Raw genomic sequence first — 24,559 nt, 5'->3', positions numbered from 1 at the left:
AGCAGGGAGCCCGATGTGGGACTCGATCCCAGGACCCTGGGACCATGACCTAAGCTGAAGGCAGATATGTAGGCACTGAGGTGCCCCATGCTATTGTTTTTTAATAGATGTGAGAACCTGGTAGGGCTATTGGAGTTGGCAAACTATAGTCTATGGGCTAAATCTAGCTGGCCACCTGTTTTTATAAATAAAGTTTTATTGGAACTTAGCCACACCTATTTGTTTACATATTTTTCTGTGGCTGTTTTTGTAGCTATAACCTTAGAGTTGAGGAGTTGTGACGGAGATGGTCTGGCCACAAAGCCTAAAATATTTGCTATCTAGCCATTTACAGAAAAAAATTGCCAATCCTTGCTCTCTTGGGTTGTGGAAATTCCCTTCTATTCTTGGTTCTGAGTTTTTATCATGAAGAGGTATTGAATTTTGTCAAATGCATTTTCAACTAAGGTATTCTGTTTTAGACCAGGGCTAGGATGAATTACATTGATTTTTGAATGTTAAACCAATCTTGCATTCCTTAGGTTAAACCCATCTTGGTCATAATGTATTATCCTTTTTCATTATTGGTGGATTCAATTTGCTAAAATTTTCTCGAGGATTTTTGTATTTGTCCATGAGCGATATTGGTTTATAGTTTTCTTGTTACATCCATAATATATCAAGAAATTTTACAACTTAGCAACAAAAAGACAGAACAACCCATTTTTAAAATGGCCAAAAGACTTGAAATAGCTGTTTCTCTAAAGAAAATGTACAAATGGCCTACAAGCACATGAAAAGTTGTTTAGCTTCATTGTTCATTAAGGAAATGCAAATCAAAACCACAGTACCCACTAGAATAGCTTTAATCAAAAAAATGAAAAATTGGCAAGGATGTAGAGAAATAGGAACCCTTGTACATTGCTGCTGGGAATATAAAATGGCACAGCCCCTATGGGAGACAGTTTGATGGTTCCTTAAAAAGTTCAACATATGGGGCACCTGGGTGGCTCAGTTGAGCATCTGACTTCAACTGGGGTCATGATCCCAGCGTCCTGGGATCAGGCCCTGCTTCGGGCTCCCCTGCATCGGGGAGTGCTTTCTCCCTCTTCTTCTCCCTCTGCCTTTCTCCCTGCTTGTGCTCTGTCTCAGATGAATAAGCAAAATCTTTAAAAAAAAAAAAAAAAAATCAACATAAACATATGACAGTCATATGTCTACTCAGGAGAAATGGAAACATGTCCACAAAGAAACCTGTATGCAGATGTTTATAACAGCATTATTTATAACCAAAAGGAAGAAACAACCCAGATGTCCATCAATGAGAGATGAATGGATAAATCATGAGGTACACACACACACACACACGCACACACATACACACACACATTTGTACACACACAGAAGAATATTAATCAGTCATAAAAAGGAATTTAAAACCAATGGATGCTTCGATTTGAATAAATCTTGAAAACATTATGGTAAGTGAAAGAAGCCAGACACAAAATGTCACCTATTTTATGGTTTCTGTTGTATGATATGTCCTGAGTAGTCAAACCCAGAGAAGGGGCACATCAGAGGTCACCAGGGGAGGAAGGGACTGAGAAATGGGAGTGTTTTTATTAGGTGATTTTAAAAAGGTTGGTGGTTACACAACACTGTGAACGCAGTAAATGCCACAAATTGTACACTTCAGAGTGCTTGTATGTCATGTGATTGTCACCTTGGTAAAACAACTCTCCCCTCCCACCTTTCTTACACTGCTGGTCACACAGCACATACCCCTGCTATGTCCCTTTGTGGACCTGTGGTATGGGCCTGTTGGTGGTGAATATGCATTGGGGTCTGGGAAGAAAATGCTTTTACTTAATATTTTTAATTAAAAATAATTTAAAGTACTATGTATGTATTGTAGATTATTTAGAATGCTGAAAGTAATTAAGAAAACAAAGCATGTCATTCCTACCACTCAAGAGTTTGCTAGTCTTCCCTATTTCTGATTCTTCCTACAGTGATTTCTCTGCACACACACACACACGCACACACACGCACACACACGCACACAGAAGCATTTTTAACCAAAACGAAATTACACTATGCTGTTTTTAAATTTGCTTTATTTGTTTATGGTCTTCATCTTTCCATGTTAATACATTTTAATTTATCTAATAATTCAAATTCAAATTCCCTCTGGTTCCAAACTTGTTTACAGTAGGTTGATCCAAGATAGGTTCCAATCTAGGGTCATGTATTGCATTTGTATCTTATGTCTCTTAAATGCGTTTTAATCTAATGCATTCCCATCCCCCCTTTTTATCACCATGACTACTGGAGGAAACCCAGCTAGTTGTTTTACGTATTTCACCTTTTTCCTTTTAAAGATTTATTTATTTATTTGAGAGGGCGGGGGAGAGAGAGAAAGAGAGAGTAGCAGGGAGATATAGAGGGAGAGGGAGAGAAAGAGAGAATCTAAGCAGACTCTTTGCTCAGCTCAGAGCCTGATGTGGGGCTTGATCTCACAACCCTGAGATCATTACCTGAGCTGAAACCAAAAGTCAGACGCTTAACCAACTGAGCCACCCAGGCGCCCCACAAAACACGTTTTAAAGCTGTGAGATACAGGGGCATCTGGGTGGCACAGTCGGTTAAGTGTCCGACTCTTTGTTTCAGCTCTCTGCCCCCCCCTTAAAAAAAATAAAATGTGTTTTGTTTCACTTACTTACAGTTTCACAAACTTCTAGTTATAAAATAAGTCACGGAGATGAAAAGTACAGCTTGGGAAGTATAGTCAGTAATACTGGAATCATGTGTGCTGACAGATGGGGCTGTACTCACGGTGGGGAGCACTGAGTAATGCACAGAGCTGTCAGATCACTGTGTTGGACGCCTGAAACTGATAATAACATTGCGTGCCAACTGCACTTCAGTAGTGGATAGATAAACATGAAATGTACCTATAAAAATGCTTTGTTGTATGTGCTTTATAAGTATAGTAAGTAATTACATACTGCAGTACATGTCCAAAAATTTTTACTGGTAAGGCTACAAGCATCAAAAATGTTTGAGGACTTAGGATATGCAGGTGTTTATTACACTCACCTTTCAGTTTCCTGTAGGTTTGAAGTGTTTCAAAATAAAAGTTGGAGGAAAAAAAAAACATTAAGGAGCAAAAAGAAAGGTTTAGAAACCTCTAAACCTGCCAAGTCGAACTGGGTGGAGTAGCTGGGGCAGTGGGCATTTCTGTCAGACCTTTCTGGTGGTTTCGATGCTCGGGGATGTAGGGAGGTGGTGCCCTGTGTTTTATGGTTATTTCCAGAATTTACATCTCCCCCTACGTTGTCTTTTGCATCACTGTTTACTGAGCAGGGACTTGAGGCCAGACGTGATTCTAGGAACCGGGACATCAGGGATAGGCCGGAGGGCAGAGAGGCCGCTCTGTCGGCAGCGTTGCAGTTTGCCATGGTGGCACTCTTGCTCCATTCACCTGTTATCTTCCTTGATGTTTCCTTGTCAGGATTATGAAGAAGCTGTGGTCTTACTGTTAGAAGGAGCCGCCTGGGAAGAAGCTCTGAGACTGGTAGGAAAACTTCTAAAATCCTCCCTGTGTTAGGTGCTTAGAGCGAGAGTGCAGGGGAGACAGGGTCAGCTGGAATCCCTTGTCTTCTGAGGCTAGCAAAATTAAGTCAAAGTAGTTTAGGTTGCTGGTCTAAGGAGAAGCAGTATTTTTAAAACCACTTAAAAATTTTATTCTTGATGTTTGGAATTAGTCAATTCTTTAAATGTGAAGTATTACCGGTTTTTACCGAAATGAGTTGAGTGTTCTCCAGCTACCTTGTAGAGGCCTGCTCCTCTTGAAAATAACCTGGTGACCTCTGAAATCTTCCATTTCCTTCCAAGTGTCTTAACTCTAAAATGACTTGCAGTTTTCTTGCCTAAAATTACTGTCTTTTTCCTTTTAGGTATACAAATATAACAGACCAGATATAATAGAAACCAACGTAAAGCCTTCCATTTTAGAAGGTAAGGGTTATATCTCGGAATTCTACATTTGGAAGTGTAGAGGTGGGGAAGCGAGAGAGAAGAAGAATACTCCCTGTTATTATGTCCTTTAATCATGTGTTACATAGAGTTGATCAGAGTTCTCCACTGGGTGTAATACTTAATTCTGACCAGGATTTTTAAATATGCTAAACTGCTAAATGGTAGTCTGTAAGACATATGAATGTTAAAAACACGTGATAAGATATACGGTTAAGAATCTTCATATTTGTAGGGGCGCCTGGGTGGCTCAGTCAGTTAAGTGTCTGCCTTCAGCTCGGGTCATGATCTCAGGGTCCTGGGATCCAGCCCCACATTGGTCTCCCTGCTCAGCGGGGAGTCTGCTTCTTCCTCTGCCTGCTGCTCCCCCTGCTTGTGTGCTCGCTCTCTCTCTCTCTCTCTGTGTCAAATAAGTAAATAAAATCTTTTTTAAAAAAAGAATCTTTATATTTGGGTGTAGTTGGTAAACTTGAGTATGAACTAGATATTAGATAATATCGTATTTTGTCAGTGGCCAATTTCTTGTATTTAATAGTTGTATTGTGCTTATGTTAGGTAATGTCCTTATTCTTTTTTTTTAAAGATTTATTTATTTATTAGAGAGTGGGGTAAGGGGCAGAGGGAGAGAATTTTAAGCAGACTCCGTGCCGAGTGTGGAGCCCAACACGGAGCTTGATCCCATGACCCAATGAGATCATAATAATGTCCTTATTCTTAGGAGAGAGGTTCTGAAGTATTTAAGAGGGAAAGATCACACCTGCAGCCTACTCTCAAAAGGTCCCACAAAAATAATAGTTGTGTGTGTGTGTATGGAGAGAAACAGAAAACAGAATGTTTACAGTTAGTAAATCCAAGTGGAGTGTGTATTTGTATGTTGAACCAGGTGAGTTTGACCAGTTCTGGAACACTTGGGTGGAAAAGAAGGACATCTGTTTGGCTTACAGAAATTTCCAGCAGTGGGGGTTGGTTTTAAGCTCTGCCTTTTCAGCACAGTCCGCCCTGTGAGTAGGATCTGGCCTTTCTGATGTGTACATATACTCACACGTGTACCCTGCCTGCGTCCCCCTCCGCCCTCCTCATTAACACCACGGGAGGATTCTTTTCATATCATTCACGTAGGTACCCTTACCTGGTTATTGAAAGCTCCCTCCTGACCCTCCAGCCGTCCATCTAGCTGTCTCTTGCTTGGATTTTCTCCTCTAATGAGCACCTAGGAAAGTGCTGACTGTTCATCTGCGTAGACTTAATATCTGTGTTTCAGAAGCATCTCAGTGACTGTCCTGTTTCTGTTAACAGCTTCCTTGTATACTCCTTTTCTTTGCTAGTCCGCTCTTCGGTACCTAGTCTTTGTTAGGTGATTTTATTAATTTAGTGCTAGAGAGTATTCTAAGATGATGTTGATGAACTCTGAAATCTGAATTTCATTGAGTAGTTCATTCTCCTAATAAAACAATGCAGGTTAATTCTCATTAAGGAAAAAGTCTTGCTTGGAAAACCTAGTAACCTGTTTCTTTTTATTAAATTCTTACTCCCTCACTGCCTTTCTCGAGTTTTTTCTCTTGACTTAAACATCTTGCTCAGATTATTTTCCATCTGCACCGCCAGCCCAGAAGAATTACATGGCCCTTCTGGACTCTCAGACAGCCACATTCAGTCGCCATAAAGATCGTTTATTGGTGGTTCGAGAGCTCCAGGAGCAGGCACAGCAGGTGAATCTGGGTGAGTGTCGGCATGAAGACATGGACGCTTGGGCATGGTGGGGACACGTCACACTTCGTCTGAGCTGCTTATTTTGCCTCCTTCACTGTGATTACCCTGCTGGGGGATGTCTAAGGCTTCTGAAACCCCGTAGGGGCTGTGTACGTCTGTGTTGGTGCGTGGTGGGGAGGGCTGGGAGCAGGACCAAGCATGACTGGGAAGAGCTCTGCTACACATTCCGTCCACCCCCACCAAGCAGAGCAGAATGAGCCTCCTTGCCTCCAAAGGTTCCTTTGCTTTCAGAAAGGAAAGAAAAGAAAAAACAAGCTTGGTACTGGTGTGCTGGTGTGTGGTAGTGATAACTGTATTTAATATTACCTCGTTTCACTTTGAGATCTACTTTATAATAATTTTCATCCATCCTCGGATATGCCTTGGTTTACTATAGTCCACTTACCCCACTGAAGGTAAACCTACATCAGCAGGGAGTTTTCATCCTGTATCTGGTTCTTTTCTAGATGATGAGGTGCCCCAAGGTCAAGAGTCCGACCTCTTCTCTGAAACTAGCAGTGTCATGAGTGGCAGTGACATGAGCGGCAAATATTCCCAGAGCAACTCCAGGATATCAGCGTATGTATCATGTTTATTCAGCACGTGGACCAGGCCTTGGGGAGATGGAGAAAGTGCAAGTAAGGAGGTCAGGTTCTCATCAGGACAGTGCAGGGGGGAGAGAGGACAGTTCTCAAGGTCAGGATTTGGTGTACAAGGGCTTTCCCCACACAGCTCAGAAACTAGACTTGGTGTGCAGATGTCGTTCTGCTGCAGCTTTGTGCACTGTGTGTTTGTCTCTGCCCACGAGGCCCTTACTCTGGTACTCAGTTTTTATGACATCTGATTTTACTCGTTTAACAAATATTAGGTGACCGGATTGTGTGGGTGCTGAAAAAAATAAAAGATTATAAAGAAAAAAAGATATCAGGCATCTTCAGTTCAAAGTCAAGATTAGAAGAGGTTACTAATATAAAATAAGTCATCGTGCTTACTCAGTGTAGCATTTGGTCAGAACACCCAAATGCTAGTTGTAGTGGATGTTACCAAAAACTTTTAAGGAGATGTGGTTTATAAGAGCTTATAGTCATCCTTGGGAAACATAAAACAGTGCAAGATTGTGTATTTAAACTGAATCATGATGGGGCACCTGGGTGGCCTAGTTGGTTAAGCGTCTGCCTTCGGCTCGGGTCATGATCCCAGAGTCCTGGGGTTGAGCCCCGCGTTGGGCTCCCTGCTCAGCGGCGAGCCTGCTTCTCCCTCTGCCTCTGCCTGCCGTTCCCCCTGCTCGTATGTGTGTGTGCGTGCTCGCTCTCTCTGACAAATAAATAAATGAAATCTTAAAAAAAAAATAAAAATAGATAAATAAAACTAAATCATGCTTTAGGAATTTGAGGTTATATGGTGGGATCAGAAACTGTAAGAGAGGCAGCTAGAAACTGGGCTTTTCGGAGTCAGGGTGGGAGAGTCCCAGACAAGACAGGGGGCATAATTAAAGACCTCTGAGCAGGAAACATATAGGATTCATATATATTTTATTATATCCAAATTTCAGTGTGCTATGTGTGTGTCTCCTTATTTAATAAGTTTTACTCTAAATTTGTTTTTCATTACAAAATTCAAGTTGGTTGTTCTGTTGTTCCAGCTGTCATTATCAAATATAACCTCACTTTACTCTGTATTTTAATTAAAATTTCAAGGCCAGATACTACTTTTTAGGGGTTTCCTTATTATTTCCTGCCTGTAAGACTTGCCTTTCCCAAATTTATTTTAGCTATCACTCCCAACACCTCATTACCATTTTCTCCCAAATACACATACCATCTGTAGACTCTCTGGGTTCCCAGAAAGTTGGTGGCCAACAGGTACATTCATTTGAATCTGTTCAGTGCAGAAAGAACCCCTTTTATAACATCTTTCCAATTTCTTCTAACAGGCGATCATCTAAGAATCGCCGCAAAGCAGAGCGGAAGAAGCATAGCCTCAAAGAAGGGAGTCCGCTGGAGGATCTGGCGCTTCTAGAGGCACTCAGTGAAGTTGTACAGAGCACTGAAAAATTGAAAGGTATATTCTCAATACTGATGATTCTTGCCACAAAAAAAGGTAAATGGATAGCACAGACAGAGTTTAGCAGATAGTCAAGATACACAGTTTTCCCAACTCGAGGAAGGACAGAAACTTTCAGCAGGAAGTGTCATTTCAGGGCATGTTCCTGAATCACCCTCAGCTGGGAACCTGGAAGCCTTCTTCCATTGGCCCCCGCCTAGCCCCACTGAGACACATTGGCACTGAAGCCGGGGAAAAGGACTGTGAAGACAGCTTCCTGCTTGGACCCCATCATATTCCTTTTTTTTTTTTTTTTTTTTTTTTTTTTTTGTAGTAGATAGGTTGAATTACTCCAGCATTCGGGGAGACAGAAGAAAATGTGAGAGATGGCAACTGTAGTGTGATAGTAAATATTTTTTTGCTTGGGGAAGAAACTGTGTTATGATCCTAGCAATGGAGCTGGGGACCCAAGTTACTACCTTCTCAAATTTCTTCTCTCTAGATGAAGTATACCATATTTTAAAGGTGCTCTTTCTCTTTGAGTTTGATGAGCAAGGAAGGGAATTACAGAAGGCCTTTGAGGATACCCTCCAGCTGATGGAAAGGTCACTTCCCGAAATTTGGACTCCCACTCACCAGCAGAATTCAGCTACACCTGTAAGTTTTCCTCAGTGACAGAATGTGCATCTTTTAAAAGTCATTTCACAGGTTCTTACATTCACACGATCTCTTAAAAGTCAAAAGATTTTTTTGTTCTTAAAAACATAGTATGCCATAGTTGAATTATCCTAGGCTTATGTTTAAGCTGTCAGTAAGAAGATTTTCTATTTGAGTACACCTTGGCCTAGGTTAAGTTTGCTTTTATTTCTCCTTTCTGCGTGAAACAGCTGTCGTGGAGAAGATGGGCAAGTCAGACTGTTTCCCCTGCCTTTGTGTGAGATTGGAGTGGGGAAGCGGGGGAGCTAGGGCCAGAGTTGGCCTCTCACTTCCCTGTTCAGACTTTGGTTGGTATCAGAGTTCTTTAAAGTAACCCAGACAGGGGCTCCTGGGTGGTTCAGTCGGTTAAGCAGCCAACTCTTGATTTCGGCTCAGGTCAGGATCTCAGAGTCGTGGCATGGAGCCCTGCATCAGGCTCTGCACTCAGCACAGAGTCGGCTTGAGATTCTCTCTCTCCTTCTCCCTCTGCCCCTCTCTCCACTCACATGCTCTCTCTCTAAAATAAATAAAATTTTTAACAACAACAACAACAACAAAAGTAAACCAGACAATTGCTTTCCCTTTTGTTTATGGAAAACTTGACTTGTCGCTTGTACTCTGTGGTTATGGGGAGCTTTGCTGCTCATGTGTAAGGCAGTTGTGTCCTGTCAAGAATTCTGGTGTGTTATCTATTTATTTTGTATACTTTGCTCAGTCTCTCACACCCCAGGCCTATTGGTAAGAGTTTCTGTTTTGATTTAGAAAGGCTGGTGTGTCAGGCACCATCCATTAAGGAAAACAGCCACAGCTATTATTTTAACAGAGAGAATTTAACATAGGGAACTGGTTGAACAAGTATTGGAGAACTGAAAAGGCCAAAGGGAGGAACACGGAGAAGGAACATTGAGAGAGTAACTGTGAGGGAAGAAAGGAAGAGTTTGGGTTTACTACAGTTTAGAAGCTTGGAGGTGGGGCCCTGCTGAGCTGGTTCTTGACCCTCTGAAAAGGGGTGCCAGCCAGCTGGTGCTGATACTTCTGAGGGGGCGCGATGGCTGTAAGTGTAGAGAAATAAGTAAACTGGAATGAACGGCTGTTACCAGGGTAAAGAACTGTTGAGTGAAAGCAAGGAGCACATTCCTTTTTCTCCAGCCTTGCACTCTTCCTCTGGCATCTATGGGCAGAGCATAATGAGCAGCTGACGAAGGCGGAATGTTTTCTCAGGCTCCCAGTCCCAGCATCACAGGCACTGTAGAGGGTGGGTTTGGAGCCTGGAGAGAGACTGGTATTGAGCTCACTGATTAGAAACACATAAGCTTTATTGGGGCCTCGATTTCCTCAGTTACAAATGGGGATATACTTCCCTATCCACTTCACTGGAATGTTCTGAAGCTTAGGTAAGAGGGTAGATATAAGCACATAGAGCATACCTTAACAATAAAAGTTGCGAATCAGCGCCTCACAAATATTTGAATTTACTAAAATACGTATTTCCTAGAAGAGATGTGATCATCTCCAAAACTGTAGTGGTTTTGAAGCTTAGCAGTTTATAATACTTCTTCATGCTCTCTATTCAGATCATGGTAATTTTTTAAAAATATTTTTAAATTTAAATTTTACTTACTCTATAGTACTGGTTTCTAGAGTAGAACTTAGTGATTGATCACTTACATAATTTACCCAGTGCCCATAACAACAGGTGTCCTCTTTAATCCCCATCCCCCATCGAGCCCATCCCCTACCCACCTCTCTCCATCAACTCTCAGTTGTTCTGTGTTGTAAGAGTTTCTTATGGCTTGTTTCCCTCTCCTTTTTCTTTTCCCCCTTCCCATGTGTTATCTGTTTTCTTTCCTAAATTCCACATATGAGTGAGATCATAACAGTATTTGCCTTTCTCCGACTATTTCGCTTAGAATAATACACTTTAGCTCTACCCATGTTATTGCTGATGGCAAGATTTCATTCTTTTTGATGGCTGAAGATCATATTAATTTCTGAGACACCAACTTTAAGAATCATCTGGGGAAAATGACCAGAAAATCATGTGTTGGTTTGGGTTGGTAAATTGTGGTAATGACACGTGGGCAGTATCTCCGGAGTCACGTGGAAGTGCTTTGAGCAGGACAGCACTACTGAGGAGGTGCCCCTGAGGGTGTGCACGCTGAGCCAGGCGAAGACAAAGCAGAGGGCCTGACATGTGCTCCCTGAGGCTGATACAAACGTGGAGTTCCTTTGGAGGCTCTGGTTTTACCTTTAACACGCGTGCACGGTTTGCGTTCTACTCCATGATATATACACGTATTGGTTTTAATATCGAGATTCCCACAGATCTTCTGAGTGCGTTTGATGCTCCGTGTAGCCTCTTACCTTTGTAGTCCTCCCCTCAGGGTATGGCTTATATTCCTTAAGATTTTCCTTTTTTGTTTTCCCCTCATTGTTACCTTGTCTTCTGGAAGGAAGGAGATTTGGAGGTCTCAGTTGAGACTGGAAAAACTGGCGAAGTAAAAATCACAAAGGAAAAGGGAATTCCTGTGGTTGATACCATGAAAATGACAAGCTATTTACTGCTGGTAGAAACTTGGCCTTTGGTATCCACGGTCATCAGAAGTATAAAATGATCTTTGCTGATCTACTTTCTACTTAGGTTCTGGGTCCCAGTTCTACTGCAAATAGTATCATGGCCTCTTATCAACAACAGAAGACTTCAGTTCCTGTTCTTGGTTAGTATTTTTTTCTCTTCAAATTATCACAGTACTCAGCAGAAGGAATATCTTTCTCTTAAGTGTTGAGAAGGTCAGGGGTATGAGGAAAGATCAGGTATTGACCACAATTTTCCCTCAAATTTATGACTATATCTTTAATACAATCGATTTAGTGCTTCTAGTGTTGGGAATCGGAGGGGTGGGGAATCCAAGATGACGTTAAACGTATAAATTTTTGAAAGATCATCCGGACATATACTGTCCATACCCGGGCACACGCTTGTCCATACAGGCACATGACAGCTGAAGTTTGAGTCTAAGCAGTCCAATTTATATATATATGTTTTAAGGATTCTTCTGAATCATCATTTTTGGCTTTTGGCAGTTATGCACTACATCTTGGGGACATTTTCATAATCATCCGGGATTGACAATATAATTTGAAAGCAAATCCAAAGAATGTTAGTATTTTATTTGCATTTCCTATTTAAGTTTACCTAAAATATTTTGTTTTGTTTTATTTTTTGTTTGTTAGTGGGGGAGATGATTCCTGATTAGATTGCATAGCCCGTAAAGCTAAAAGCCCCGAAGGCTTTCTTTTTAAATTTGGTTAGAAAGTTTTGACTGATCAGTTTGGTGCCTGAGTATTTACCTTTAGGTGAATCAACCAGGCATAGCAGCCTCTTAGCTTTCAAAAGTTAGCGGTATGTTCTGAAATAATTGGGAGTTTTTACTACTGTAATTTGCATTTTCCAGAATTTTTTTTCCTTTAAATGCTGTGCTGTACTAACATTCTGATGACATTTGAAGTAGCCTCTGGGTTTTCCGTTAAGTTTGAAGTTTAACAGCTTATGTTGCTACCAGGAATAAATGAACTGCTTCCCATCCAGCTTAGCTCATGTAACTGGACAGTACCTACTGTATTCCCAGCTCCCTTTCTTCCCGAAGGTTGACAAACTGCTTTTGCTGTCAGTCCCAACATATACTTCATTCTGAGATGCTGAAAATTCATCTTAGACCTGAGGCAGCTTGGTCATTGCTCAGTTGTACTCTCTGCAATCCAGTGGTGATTTCCGCCCCATTTTCCTCACTACTGGCCTGATGCTGACCTTCACATGAAGTCTAGTCACACCTTTCCCTAGAGTATCCTGGTGGCTTTATTGAAGAGCACTTTCATTTTCCAGCTGAGCCTTAAAGACACTATTTTGAGGCTCCTCATTATCTGAGTGCATAAGTATTATCAGTGTCTTTGTGGTTACAAGATGGCGTAGGAAAAGAAAGGTTCTCATAATCTAAAAATAGGCAGATGAACTACTGACAAAGTCCCAACACTATTCCTCAACTGCTTCTCCCCAGCTAAGGGGAGGAGTTAAGCACGCTCACAGGGCCCTGTGAGTGGGATCCATGACTTGATAGGCATTCTCTCTGTTTCATGTTTACAGCGCAGTATCATGCAGATCCATTGTAAGTCTTGCAAAAATGTAGCGTTTGGTAAAATGGATTAAAGTATTTTAAGAGAAGTGCTTGAATCATCATAGCTGAGTTGGGCTTGTTATAATTGATAACAGAGTAAGTGCTTCAAGTGGGAGTGATTTTGACTATTAAAGATTAAGAAAAGTCCTTGGAAAAATTGATAAGACCTTCAAAGTATTTTTCCAAAAATAGCTCTTACACTGTGAAGTTCAGACACGGAAAGGTGAAGGATGTCATGCCTTGTTGTCATACAGTTTGTCAGCACAGTTACTTTCTTACTAAAAAGTCAACGCTTGGTATTCTTAGTTAAGTGTAGAAATCAAATATAGTTGTAGTTATGTCTAATTTTTTAATAAGATAGAATACTTTATTTTCATAACTTGTTTCTTTTTTTAAAAAGTTCATCTCATTTTATTTAAATTCAGTTAATTAATACATAGTGTGCTATTAGCTTCAGATGTAGAGTTCAGTGATTCATCCGTCTTATATAATACCCACTTGATGTTGTAATGAGCACTGGGTGTTATATAAGATCATCTCATTTAAAGTTTAATCACCATTTCACATGAGATGATGGGCCTTGCTGATAATGAATTTCCTGTATCAGTGTCCTTATATAAGGAAAACCTCCTGTGGTCTTTTTGTCTATCTAGCTTTTTGTTTAGGGGAGTAGAAAGCACTAATTGTATGTAAAATTATAAAACTGATGTGATTAATGGCAAAAATCTGGATTGTACAGAAAAGTATGTCAAAGAATATTAAAATTTGACAATTTTTAGTACATGTATGTTTAATATGAAAGTCATGTTTTTAAAAACATTCTATCTTGAGCATTTTTCTCACATTGGTTAAATATTCTTAAAAATAAATTTTAATGTCTGTATGGTTCGTAAAGATAGATATTCTTCTGCTGGAAGTGTATTACAAATAATGCTGAGAAAGAACATCTTTCTGTACATGTATTTTCTCATATCTTTGCTACCTCTATATATCTCTGCTACCACAAATCTGAAAGAGGGCCCAGGTGGAGCCGTGTCTCTTCATCTCAGCGTTGTGGGTTTGAGCCGCACGTTGGGTGAAGAGATTGTTTAAAAACAAAATCTTTTAGAAAAAGGAAAGAAAGAGGGCCTGCAAGTTTTATTTAATAGTGACAATTTTACCCCATCCATCTTCTCCTCCTCCACTTGCTTTTTTCTAAAAGTAGGGACATTTTTATTGATCATTGTGTTTGTAGAATTTTTTTTTATCATAAAAGTATTTTCTGTTCATTAACTCTTTACCAAATAACATGCCATCACATTTTTTTTCCTCTTATAATTGAGGAAAACTTCATGGATAGTGAAGTGTACAGATCTTAGTATACAGTTTGATGAGATTTAATAATTACATATGGCCTTGTAACCACCACCATCCCCTCCCATTTGAAATCTAGAACATTCTTCTACTTTGAATCACTCAGTGGGCATTTTTTCTTCTACCCTTCACATGCCTGAAGTGGAAATCCCTGTTCTTGGGGCAGGGCCTCCAGGCTGTGTTTGCTCTGACGGGAGGCTGTGAGGGTTAACAGGAACTTTAGCTCTCGTTTGATGGTTATGACGGTTATCTCGTAGCTTCCAGCGCAGAGTTACTGCCTCAGCTCCCCCTAGCAAGAAAGTGTGTCTGTCACAGTTTTCCTTTCTTTTCTTCTAGATGCTGAGCTTTTTATACCCCCAAAGATCAACAAAAAAACCCAGTGGAAACTGAGCCTTCTAGAGTGACTAACCCCAGCAGAGACGGTTTTCCTTTCACTCCCTCCTCGAGGCCTGGCTGTCGGGAACTGGGAAGAGTAAGACAGTGATCTGCCTTAGCAGTGTGGAGAGCTGCTCTATACAGCAGACCTAAGCAGACACCAAGCACTTTTGCTTTATTTGGGGTATAATTTTAATTAGCAAAACATTAAGCTTTAACCAGTATTGCATCAATTTGTAAGAATTACTTTCTTTTGTTTAGTGCTGTTTGAGAGCATATTTTTGGTATAGTAATCAGAAGATTGACTTTCATTCCCAGCTACCAGTCTGATTCATTTTGGGACCTTAGACAAGTCACATAATTAATTGATTTGTGCCTCAGTTAATTGGGAATAATGTTTCATGGCTTCTACCTCAAAGTGTGAGGAAAAGAAAAGAATGTTGTTTAAATATTTTATGTTCTGGGAGGAGAGCATTATATATAAACAACATGGCTATTCGTGCTACCAACAGTTGGTGAAATTTAATCACTTAAATGACTTCTTCACCTTGAACTAAAGCAGAATAAAAAGCTAAATATATCCTTTGAAATTCTAAGCTTTCCTTGCTGACAGCTGTTATTTTGTGATATCCTACCAGGCCATGTGCTTCCAGTTACAACGGCATTGAGCTTCACTACAGTGCCCATAGGGACTATTTTTACTGCCTGTGAATTTTCTGCTAGGGAGTTAGCAGCGCTAGAGCTGAAACAGATGAGAATTTCTGAAACAGTATCATGCACATTTGGTATGGTGAACTGTGTGCACAATTTTAAGTTATTCCTTTTTTCTCCAAGTAATTGCTGCTTTTAACTAAAAGGTTTTTGTTAGTGTCAAGGCTGTTTCATGTATTTTTCTTTATCACGCTTCACTGACTTCTTTTAGTTATTTTCTTTGGTAAAAATGAGAATGTTTTCTCTTTTTGGTGAGTCTAGAAAAAGCTCATTTTGTTTTGACAACAGTTTTGTGGCTGATTCTTGGGTAAGGTTAACAATTTCTTCCATGCCTTTAATACCAGAACCAGACGTTCATGACTGTACATAAACGAAAATGCTGCCTCTGATCCGTGGAGTATAGATTTGCCCAGAATTGTAATTAAAGTCGTTCCCTAAATAGCAAAATGTTAACTATAGAATCTAGGTGTGTTTGCTTGTATAATTAAGCTTCTTTGAGTGTCTGAAAATTTTTACAAAATAATAGAAAACAAAAAAGAAAGTATTTCCTGCCTTGTAGAAATCTACTTTTTGATTTGTATCCATAATGGATTTGCTATAATTAAGTGCCCCATGCTGAAAGGCTGAACATGCTCTGCGACTACTCTTCGACCTGGGTAAATGAACATAGTAACTTATATGGCATTTTAATATATTATAGTGCTCTTCCTATGCACAGTGGCAAGGGCACCCATGCCTGATGGATTGGAAGTAGAAGTAAATGTGCCTGTTGATACTAGTGTGACTTTTCATAGATGTTCCGTTTCCTTGAGATAATGTATTGAAGCGGCAAGAAAGAATTTGTGTGAATACAAATTGCTATCAATTACTGTCTATTTCCTGTGAGCAAGATGGAATTTTGTTCATTTGGAGAAGCAGCAGGCTGGAGCAGACCTTCCAGACTGAAGTCAAAGTCACGGGAGAATTCATGAGGAAAGTGCAGTGTATGGGAAGAGGAGAAACTTCTGGAAGTGGTGAACACTTAATTTTGGGGAAAGCTTCTGTCAAGGTCCTCGAAAAGAATTTATAACTCTTCTACCAGATTGGAACTCTGTCCCAAAGCAAGTTCATGCTGCAGTAAGCTAAAGACCCCAGTTATTTTGTTGGTCCCGTTGAGTCAGCTGTGCTCAGATGTTCCAGGCATCAAGAGGGAACTTGGAGAGGACGGTCTCCTACAATCCATTTTAAATTTACACTTAAAAAAAAACTGAGGCAGGAGGTAATGTTTTTGTTATGTCTTTATGAGTGTTGCTTGATGTAATTTTTTAGCACTGCCACATATTTTAAAATAAATTCATTTTCCATACATGTCTACATATACACACACACACACACAGGTTTACCTTTTAGGGTTTGTTCATAGCCATAATTGAAGAGGGTGTTTTCAAAAATAAATAAAGCTAATGATTCTTAGCAATTTAAGGTCACTACAAGTTTGGGAAGCAAAATCAGCTTTTTCCCCGCCTCCCATAAACTTGTGCTTCATCAGAAGTACCACCTGAACAAACCCTTGGGAGTTTCTGGCTGTCCTTTCTTGTTTGTTGTATTTATTAGTAACTGAGGTGAGGAAAATAAACATCTTAGACGTTAGGTACCCATTAATATCCCAGAAGCTGTAGACAAGTCAAAGCTAATATGGTGACATCTGGGAACACTGAATTGATTCTTGTGTTCTCTGTGCTCCCTAAGCCCTTGCCTGTGCTCACGTCTATGTTAATCTTACTGGCTCTGAAGTCCCAAGGGTTTTAAGACCAACAGATGTTCTCCTGGAGAACCCACCCATCTTAGTGTCCTTGGATAGAGACGTTTTTCTATAAAGATTGTACTTAATTGAGAGAGAGAGCATGAGGGGGGGAAGGGGTGGAGGGAGAGGGAGAAGCAGACTTTCTGCTGAGCTGGGAGCCCGATGCAGCGCTCGATCCCAGGACCCTGGGGTCATGACCTGAGCTGAAGGCAGATGCTTAACTGTCTGGGCCACCCAGGCACACCTGGACAGACATATTTAATCTCCCTGAATCTTGCTTTCCTCCAACCTTGTGTACCTACTAGCACCATTGTGCGCCTTAGCACTGTTGACATTTTGGGTCATTTCATTCTTTGTCGTAGGGAGCACCCTGTGCTTTATAGGATGTTTAGCAATATCCCTGGCCTCTAGCCACCACCTGCCAGCACTGTATATCCCCCACTCCTGTTCCGATAACCAGAAACATTTTTAGACATTGCCAAGTGTCTCCTGGGGGGTCAAAATTGCCCGCAGTTGAGAACCACTAGGCTAAGATGACTTTCACGTACTTACTACAACTATTCATCTCTTTCGTGAGGATGACTTTTTTTTCCTACAAGGGGAATTGTGTAAGGATCAAGTGAGAATTCATGGAAGTGTTGTTTTGTTTTAAGATTTATTTATTTTAGAGAGAGGGAGCGCGGGGAGAGGGAGAGAAACGTCAGCAGACTGTATGCTGAGTGTGGAGCCCAGTGTGGGGCCCAGTCTTAACGACCTTGCGATCATGATCTGAGCAAGAGTCAGGCGCCTCACTGTGCCCCCCAGGTGCTCCCATCAAAGTGTTTTGAAAAAGATACATAGTTGTTCAGCTTTGGATTGGTATTTTTCTTTTTCTTTCTTCTTTCCTTTTTTGGTTTTTTCATTTTAAAGTGCAGCAGAACATTTAGACCTACTGTGGCCTGGAGGTTTCCCTCCAGAGCCACCTCCTGTGCTTCTCCTTCATCAAGACTCACCTTTTCGGGGATCCTTGACTTGGGGTTCATAGATACTTAATGGATTTAAAGATAGTATGTTTCTACATGATTGGTTTTCTCTGTAATTCTGTGTATTTTATTTTATGCATTTTAACACATTATTCTGAGGAGGGGTCCAGAGGCTTTAGCACCCTGCCAGCGAGGTCCAAAGGTTAGGAATTAATCAAATTTTAACCTGTCCAACAGTGAGCGTTCATGGAATCTTGGACATGAGAAACTGAGGTGAATAAGACCTTCTACCTCCTTCTCAAGTCAGTGTACCCTACTGCTAGGGGATCCTGGTGCTTCAGGGTAAGGTTTAGTCGTCCTTGCTTAACCGTAGGAACTTCAGAAGCCCTTCTGTGCCGGTCTTTACTTCTCTATTCCGGCTTGCTGGTGCCAGTCAGCCATGCTTACCAGGCCTGGATCCAGGGTTGGGCATTTAGGTCTTTCGAGGCAGTCCAGGCCTCCCAGTCTAGGCAAACCCAGATACTATAAAGATGGCTCGGTAGGGCTTCTCCCTGGGGATGGTCAAGATGCCATTCTCTCCTGTGAGTGCTGGAATGCCTGCCTTTGGTTGTGCGTGTGACTAAGACCATGGTAAGGGACACCTGGGTGGCGTAGTCAGTTAAGTGTCCCACTCTTGGTTTCAGCTCAGGATGTGATCTCGGGGTCATGAGATCAAGCCCCGTGTCAGGCTCTGCACTCAGTTTGGAGTCTGCTTGAGATTCTCTGTCCCACTCCCTCTGCCCCTCCCCCTATCCCATGCTAACTTTCTAAAATAAATAAATAAATCTTAAAAAAAAAAAAAAAACCACCATGGTAAGACTTTGGGGCTCCTGTATAAGAGAAATCTACAAGATAATTCTAGCTAGGTCTTGTGATCACCTCCCAGAAGCCAGATACTAGTATTTCAGTGTAGGTGTTTGAATTCAATTTTATAGGTAAGTAGACTCAGGCCACACAGTTAGGTGTTAGTAAAATAGGTTTTCAAATCAGAGTTCAAAGCCCCTTTCTTTCCACTGTTTGATGCTGCTCCCTGCCAGCGTTCAGATACTGAGTTTTAGAGACAGGGCAGAGAATATATTGGGGACTGTTCTGAAAAATCTGCGTTCCATTTACAAAACTGGCCCTGTAAGACTACCACAGAACATGCTGGGCCCTGGAAGGGCTTCTCTGGTCTTGAGGGACTGTGTGTTCCTTCTGGCTCCTCACTCAGTTAGGTTAGAGTAACCAGCATAGGGCAGGTTCCCGCAAACCCACACCATTAGCCCAAGAACTAGCACCCTCTGTCCTGCGCCCGTCCCAGATTCCAACTGTATATCCTACAGGTTGATGGGGAATCCAGTCTAGTGGGTGACAAGCAGCTGAAGAGTTGCCCCCTTCAGACACACACTTACACCTTGCTCATTACATGCCAGGTTTCAACAGCCAGACACCATGATGGCTTGGTAAGAGCTGGTACTGAGACGTAAGTTCCTGTTGGAACTAAAAGAAAGTACAGTTTAAGCAGGAATCAGACACCCTCGTCAGCTCTTTACAAGCCTTCATGAAACATGAAATGTACTCTGCAGCTTTGTGGGACGTTGAACCATTACAGCAGACTTCCTGTGGTTGATCAAAAGGGATGTTCTGCAGGCCCTGACAGCATTTAATCTATCTTCATCTCGCTCCCCTTCTGAGCAGATTGAACAGTGCGATAGTTCCTAAAACAGGGAATACAAAAAAGGGACAGAATAATTTTAGAGCTAGTTTTTCCCAAGAATGTTTAAGCAACAGGCGCCTGGGTGGCTTAGTCATTAAGCGTCTGCCTTCAGCTCAGGGCGTGATTCTGGGATCGAGCCCCACGTCAGGGTCCTCCTCTGGAGCCTGCTTCTTCCTCTCCCACTCCCCCTGCTGTGTTCCCTCTCTCACTGGCTGGCTCTCTGTCAAATAAATAAATGAAATCTTTAAAAAAAAAAAAAAAGATTAAAAAAATGTTTAAGCAAGCAACACGTACTGCAGGTCTTTGTTGTTTCACCCACCCCTGACTTTTGTTTGGTACATGCTGTGTATATGAACTTGCTCGTGTTAAGTCAGGAAATGGAGAAGCACACTTCGGAGGGAACACGAGGATTTAATACTACAGGAGCGACCGTGTGGATTCAGCTCCCTGTGTGTCGGGTGGGTGCTCCCCCGGCAAAGCCGCTGCACGGCAGCCATGCTTGGTCAGAGTTCAGAAGCACCTTCTGTAGAGGAAGAAAGGCCCGTGTTCCTCGTACTCAAAGCGGTGGACCCACAGCGGTTGGAAGCCCTGAAGTGATGCCAGGATGGAGCCGCCCGTCCACACTGCAGTGTCTCTCTCGGGCAGCACGTTTACCTGCGGGGTGTCGTTGGGACACATGCTGCTCAGCTCCTTCTGCAGGCGGTTGGGGAAACCGCTGAGCATAGTGCCCCCCCCGCAGAGCAGGATGTTCCCCATGAGATCCCGCTTGAGGGCAATGTCACACTTGTGAAGGCAGGACACCGTCTGGGTGTGGAGCCCCAGCTGCATGGACTTGATCAGAGAAGGCTTAAAGAACATCTCCGAGCAGAGGAACCTCTCCTGGCACAGGTTTATCGCCTGCCCGTCGGGCAGAGTGTACTGGATTGTATGCTCAGTGGCTGGGACTTTCTTCTCTTCGATAGGGTCCAGGGCCACAAAGCAGCATTTCTTCTTGATGTCCTCCACAATGCCTATCTGGTCCTCGGTGAAGTATTTCCCCGAATTATTCATCAGGCCCATCAAGTAGGCTGTCAGGTCAGAGCCCGCATAGTCCAGGCGTCCAGTGATGCTGGGCAAAGGATAACCCTCATAGATGGGGACCACGTAGGACACGCCGTGGCCCACCTCCACTACCAGGCCAGAGGTCCTTCCGTAGGAGTACATGGACAGGCGGGATTGGTAGGCGATGTGCATTGCAGGAGTGCTGAAGGTTTCAAACAGCATTTCAGCATACTTCTCTCTGTTGGTGTGCGGGCTCAGGGGTGGGTCTGAAACCAAGACCGCGTGCTCCTCTGGGGCGATCTTCATCTCTTGATGAAAGAGATATTCCCAGATATCCTGCACTGTGTCCCAGTCCACAATGATGCCGTGCCGCAGAGGATTAATTAGCTTGAGACGAACTGCTGGATTGATGAGCTCCTGCCCCACGAATGTCTCCTTGCGATTGTCCCCGGTTTTGGCCGTCTCCATGTAGGGCTTGCCCACTGTTGATGAGATGGTATGGGTGGGCTTCGGCAGCCCGGCAAAGCCACATTTGCAGGAGCCAGTGCCAAGGTCCACGACCACTGCTTTGGTCACCCCTAGCTTGGGTTTCTCCTTGACCATCTTTGATTTAGTAGGTTCTTCTGGCTCTGAGCGGTTACAGCGGACCCACACTGCCCGCTTCGCCGGGCCATCTCTTAAGGAGGCAGTCTGGAGGACATGTGTCTGTAGGGGGGCCTGTTCACCCACTTTCTTGGCAGGCCCATCCCCAATGATTGATGCCTGGGGAGCCCACATGCTATCAAGAGCCATCTTGCTCTCAGAAAGTTCCTCGATCCCACAGGCTTCAAGGCCTGAAAGGCTTATATCAGAGAGCAACTTGAGAATTTTCCCAACAATGACATCACTGATTGTGACATAATCTGGTGACCCGGGGCTTTCTAGATACTGGGAACCTGTGTCCCATGTTAGGGTGGATTTGGGGTAGTGTTTTGGAGGTCATTTAACCTTTTTCTAGATTTTGTAATAAACCTGATTTAGCCAATCAGTTATTTATTGAGCGCTTGCTACGTGCAAGGCCGCTGTGGAGGAAAAAAGACAAAAAGGTCTGCCCTTGTAGAGTTCACACTCTGGTCAGTGGGGGCTAGGGGGAGAGGCAATAGCCAAAACAAACCGCTGTCGGAAAATGGTAAGGGCGAGAGGGAAAAGGCAGGGAGGGGGGTTGAGGGTGGCCTTGGCAGGGGTCCCTGAGAGGGTGACACTTGAGTGAAGACCTGAAGTGGGGGAGGGACGGTGCCACGTGTGTATCGTGTATATCTGGAGCCACAGGTGCAGATGATGGAGGTGCGCCTGTGACCAATGAGTGAGAGGAGAGGTCAGCAAACTAGGGCCTGCAGCCTGTTTTTGTAAAGCAGCCTTTATCCGAAGACAGCCATGCTCATTTACGTCCTGTCTGGCTGCTTTTGTGCTACAAGCACAAGGTTGGGTCATTGTCACAAAGAGTACACGGCCCGCCACACCGACAGTGTTGATTATCAGGCCCTTTACAGAACAAGTTTGTTGGTCCTTGAGTTAGAAGATCCCATGCCCGTGTGGCTGAGTGGGGACAGCAAGGAAAACTACGTGAGGCGGGAGAAGGGGGTGGGGAGGGCGAGCAGCCCGCATCTGTTCTCTTGGGAGGTTGCCAGGACGTTGGCTCTGACTGCATGAGATCAGAAAGCACTAGAGACATGAGCACAGTGGACACTGTGATTGAGATTTTGGCAGGACCGCTTGCTGCTGTAGTGACTGTGCTAAGCACTTCTGTCCCACTTGGCCCTTAGGACAGCCTGCAGAAGAAGAATTTTTAGACGTGTGTACACACACTCCTTCACGCAGGTCCTTGGGTTGGCAATGAAATCGGACCGTACAGAGTGCACTGATGAGAACACTGAGGTTCTTAGGTGCGTGGCTCACCCGTGGACATCCAGCCAGCGGGGGCCAAGCTTTCCTGACTGCGACTTCTTCCCAGGGGTGTGGTGTGGACACACCTCAGTGAGACCCAAAATGTGTCTCTGAGGCTGTATGGCCGTCATCTCATCTACCATCTCTGAAGCTAGGCACATTGGTGCTGACACCTGTCACTGTCAAGGCGCCCAGAAGCCAACTTTTTGTTATACAGTCCCACTCTTTTCATAAAAGAGGCAGTTACTCCGGGGGGCGGGGGTGGCTTTCTCCTTTAAGGAGGTTACTGAAGATACTCTTGGCTCCTTGGGGGGGGGGGTGAGAGAAGAAAAGGTCCAGGTCCAGTCTTGTGACCGCCTGATGGGGGCAGTCAGGCCGTCATATCAAAGGCAGAGTGTCAGCTTCTTGGTTCAATGGGTGGAGGATGAGATGGCATTGAATTTTGGAAGAAGAGCAAAGTACTTTTCTCTACACCTGGCTGCCTAAAATATTGGGTACTTGCCTCTGCTGTTCCGTAGGGGTTCGCGTGGCCGACTTGGATTGTTTGACTTCACTTCAAAAGAACGTGTATGTGATAACCAAGGGCATACTTAATGTAGAATGACCAGTTTGTCCTTCTCAACGCTCGTCTTGAATTCGGACGGCTGTGCAGCTGCCTAGCACATTTTCATTGTCCCGGATTCCTGTAAGAGCCCGTGCTCCTTTCCTGTGGCCGCTGTAACAAATTACCACGTATTTAGTGGCTTAAGACACAGATTTATCAACAGCTGTGGAGGTCAGAAGTCCACAGTTGTCCTCAGCTGCAGTCAAGCTATTGGCAGGGCCGCGTTCCTTCCCAAGGCTCTAGGTGATCGTCTTTGGCCTTTTCCAGCTCCCTGGAGGCCACCTACATTCCTTGGCTTGGGGCCCCTTCGTCTTCAAAGACCTGTCTGACTTCTACTTCTGTGGTCCTATCTCTGACTTCACCCTCCTGTCCCCCCTCTTATTAAGACCCTGATGATTACTTCAGGGCCACCCAGATAATGCAGGGTAAGCTCCCTATCTCAAACTCCTTAACTCTTATCTGTGAAGTCCCTTTTGCCATGAAAGGTAACATTCACAGATTCCAGATGGGGACATCTTTTGGGGACCATTATTCACCCTGTCCCTTGACCTGTGCTTCCCACTTCCCTGAGAGACACTAAAGCCTGCCAGGCTGTGTTTCAAGTGCCCCCCCCCCCCAGGCTTGGCCCTCCTTGGCCCTTTCTGTCAGTGCGGGTGGGAGAGGTGCTGTGCGGGCTTAAAGCTAGTCACTCCATCTTGTCTGTAAGGCCCAAGAGCACAGGGACTCTCGGTCTACCCCACATCCTTCAGGCTAAAGTCACTGGATACTTTTCACTCCTTTCACTTCACCTCTCAGGATTTTGCATGCTTGGACGCTCTCTCTTAAGTGAAGCCCTTTTCCCTTAGTTTCTATGTCCTCCTTTCTGTTCCTTCTCTGTTCTCGGGGGTCAGGACACAGTTAATGGTATTGATGATGGAAGAATATGGAGACCATTGGCACACTGCACTCCAAACCTTCAGTACCTGGCATGCACAAGCCCCCATACTTGTCACTAGCCATCTAAGGTACTGGTGGGCTCCCTGGGGTCTTTGGTGAGGTCCTGCCAGGTTAGAGATGCCCACTATTGTTCAAACTATCTTGGGCCACATATTCCAGTGGGATCACACCTACTTTTGCTCCTCTGGCCCAAGGCTGGAAAACCATGAGGTGATCCTTCTTGAAAGCAACTCTGAGGCCCTCCTGCAGTGGAGGAAAAAAACAAAACAACACACCAAAAAAACCAACAATTGGTAAGATTAGACCAAGAAACACATTTCTCCCTGAGCTGGTATCCTTGCTCCAGCTTTTAGGACACCACCCACCCTTTATTTTTGGAAGAAAGGTGAACTGAGCCCCTGTAATTTTAGAAGCTATGGGAGGGAAGAAAGAGAATCTAGTAAGGAAAATGTTGAAGTT

At 43.3% G+C, this 24,559-nt stretch overlaps 2 protein-coding genes across 4 annotated transcripts in view; one reads left to right on the top strand and one right to left on the bottom strand.

Annotated features, from left to right (window-relative positions):
* The window catches only part of ELP1 (elongator acetyltransferase complex subunit 1), a 56,802-nt gene extending 40,220 nt beyond the window's left edge, over positions 1-16,582 (top strand). For all 3 annotated transcript variants that reach the window (XM_026506050.4, XM_026506051.4, XM_044386754.3), the window contains exons 30-37: positions 3,494-3,556; positions 3,939-3,999; positions 5,623-5,736; positions 6,234-6,345; positions 7,700-7,827; positions 8,312-8,466; positions 11,147-11,222; positions 14,367-16,582. In XM_026506050.4, the coding sequence (XP_026361835.2) occupies positions 3,494-3,556; positions 3,939-3,999; positions 5,623-5,736; positions 6,234-6,345; positions 7,700-7,827; positions 8,312-8,466; positions 11,147-11,222; positions 14,367-14,434 (777 nt within the window). In that variant the 3' untranslated portion in view covers positions 14,435-16,582. The remainder of the gene's footprint in view (positions 1-3,493; positions 3,557-3,938; positions 4,000-5,622; positions 5,737-6,233; positions 6,346-7,699; positions 7,828-8,311; positions 8,467-11,146; positions 11,223-14,366) is intronic.
* Positions 16,583-20,025: 3,443 nt separating this feature from the next.
* On the bottom strand, positions 20,026-21,429 carry ACTL7A (actin like 7A). The gene has a single exon (XM_026505973.3). The coding sequence runs from the start codon at positions 21,427-21,429 to the stop codon at positions 20,107-20,109; it is 1,323 nt and encodes a 440-aa protein (XP_026361758.1). The 3' UTR covers positions 20,026-20,106.
* Positions 21,430-24,559: the final 3,130 nt, after the last annotated feature.

Source organism: Ursus arctos, unplaced genomic scaffold (assembly GCF_023065955.2).
Source record: "Ursus arctos isolate Adak ecotype North America unplaced genomic scaffold, UrsArc2.0 scaffold_18, whole genome shotgun sequence".
Lineage (NCBI taxonomy): Eukaryota > Metazoa > Chordata > Mammalia > Carnivora > Ursidae > Ursus > Ursus arctos.
This window is presented reverse-complemented; position numbering and strand designations above follow the sequence as displayed.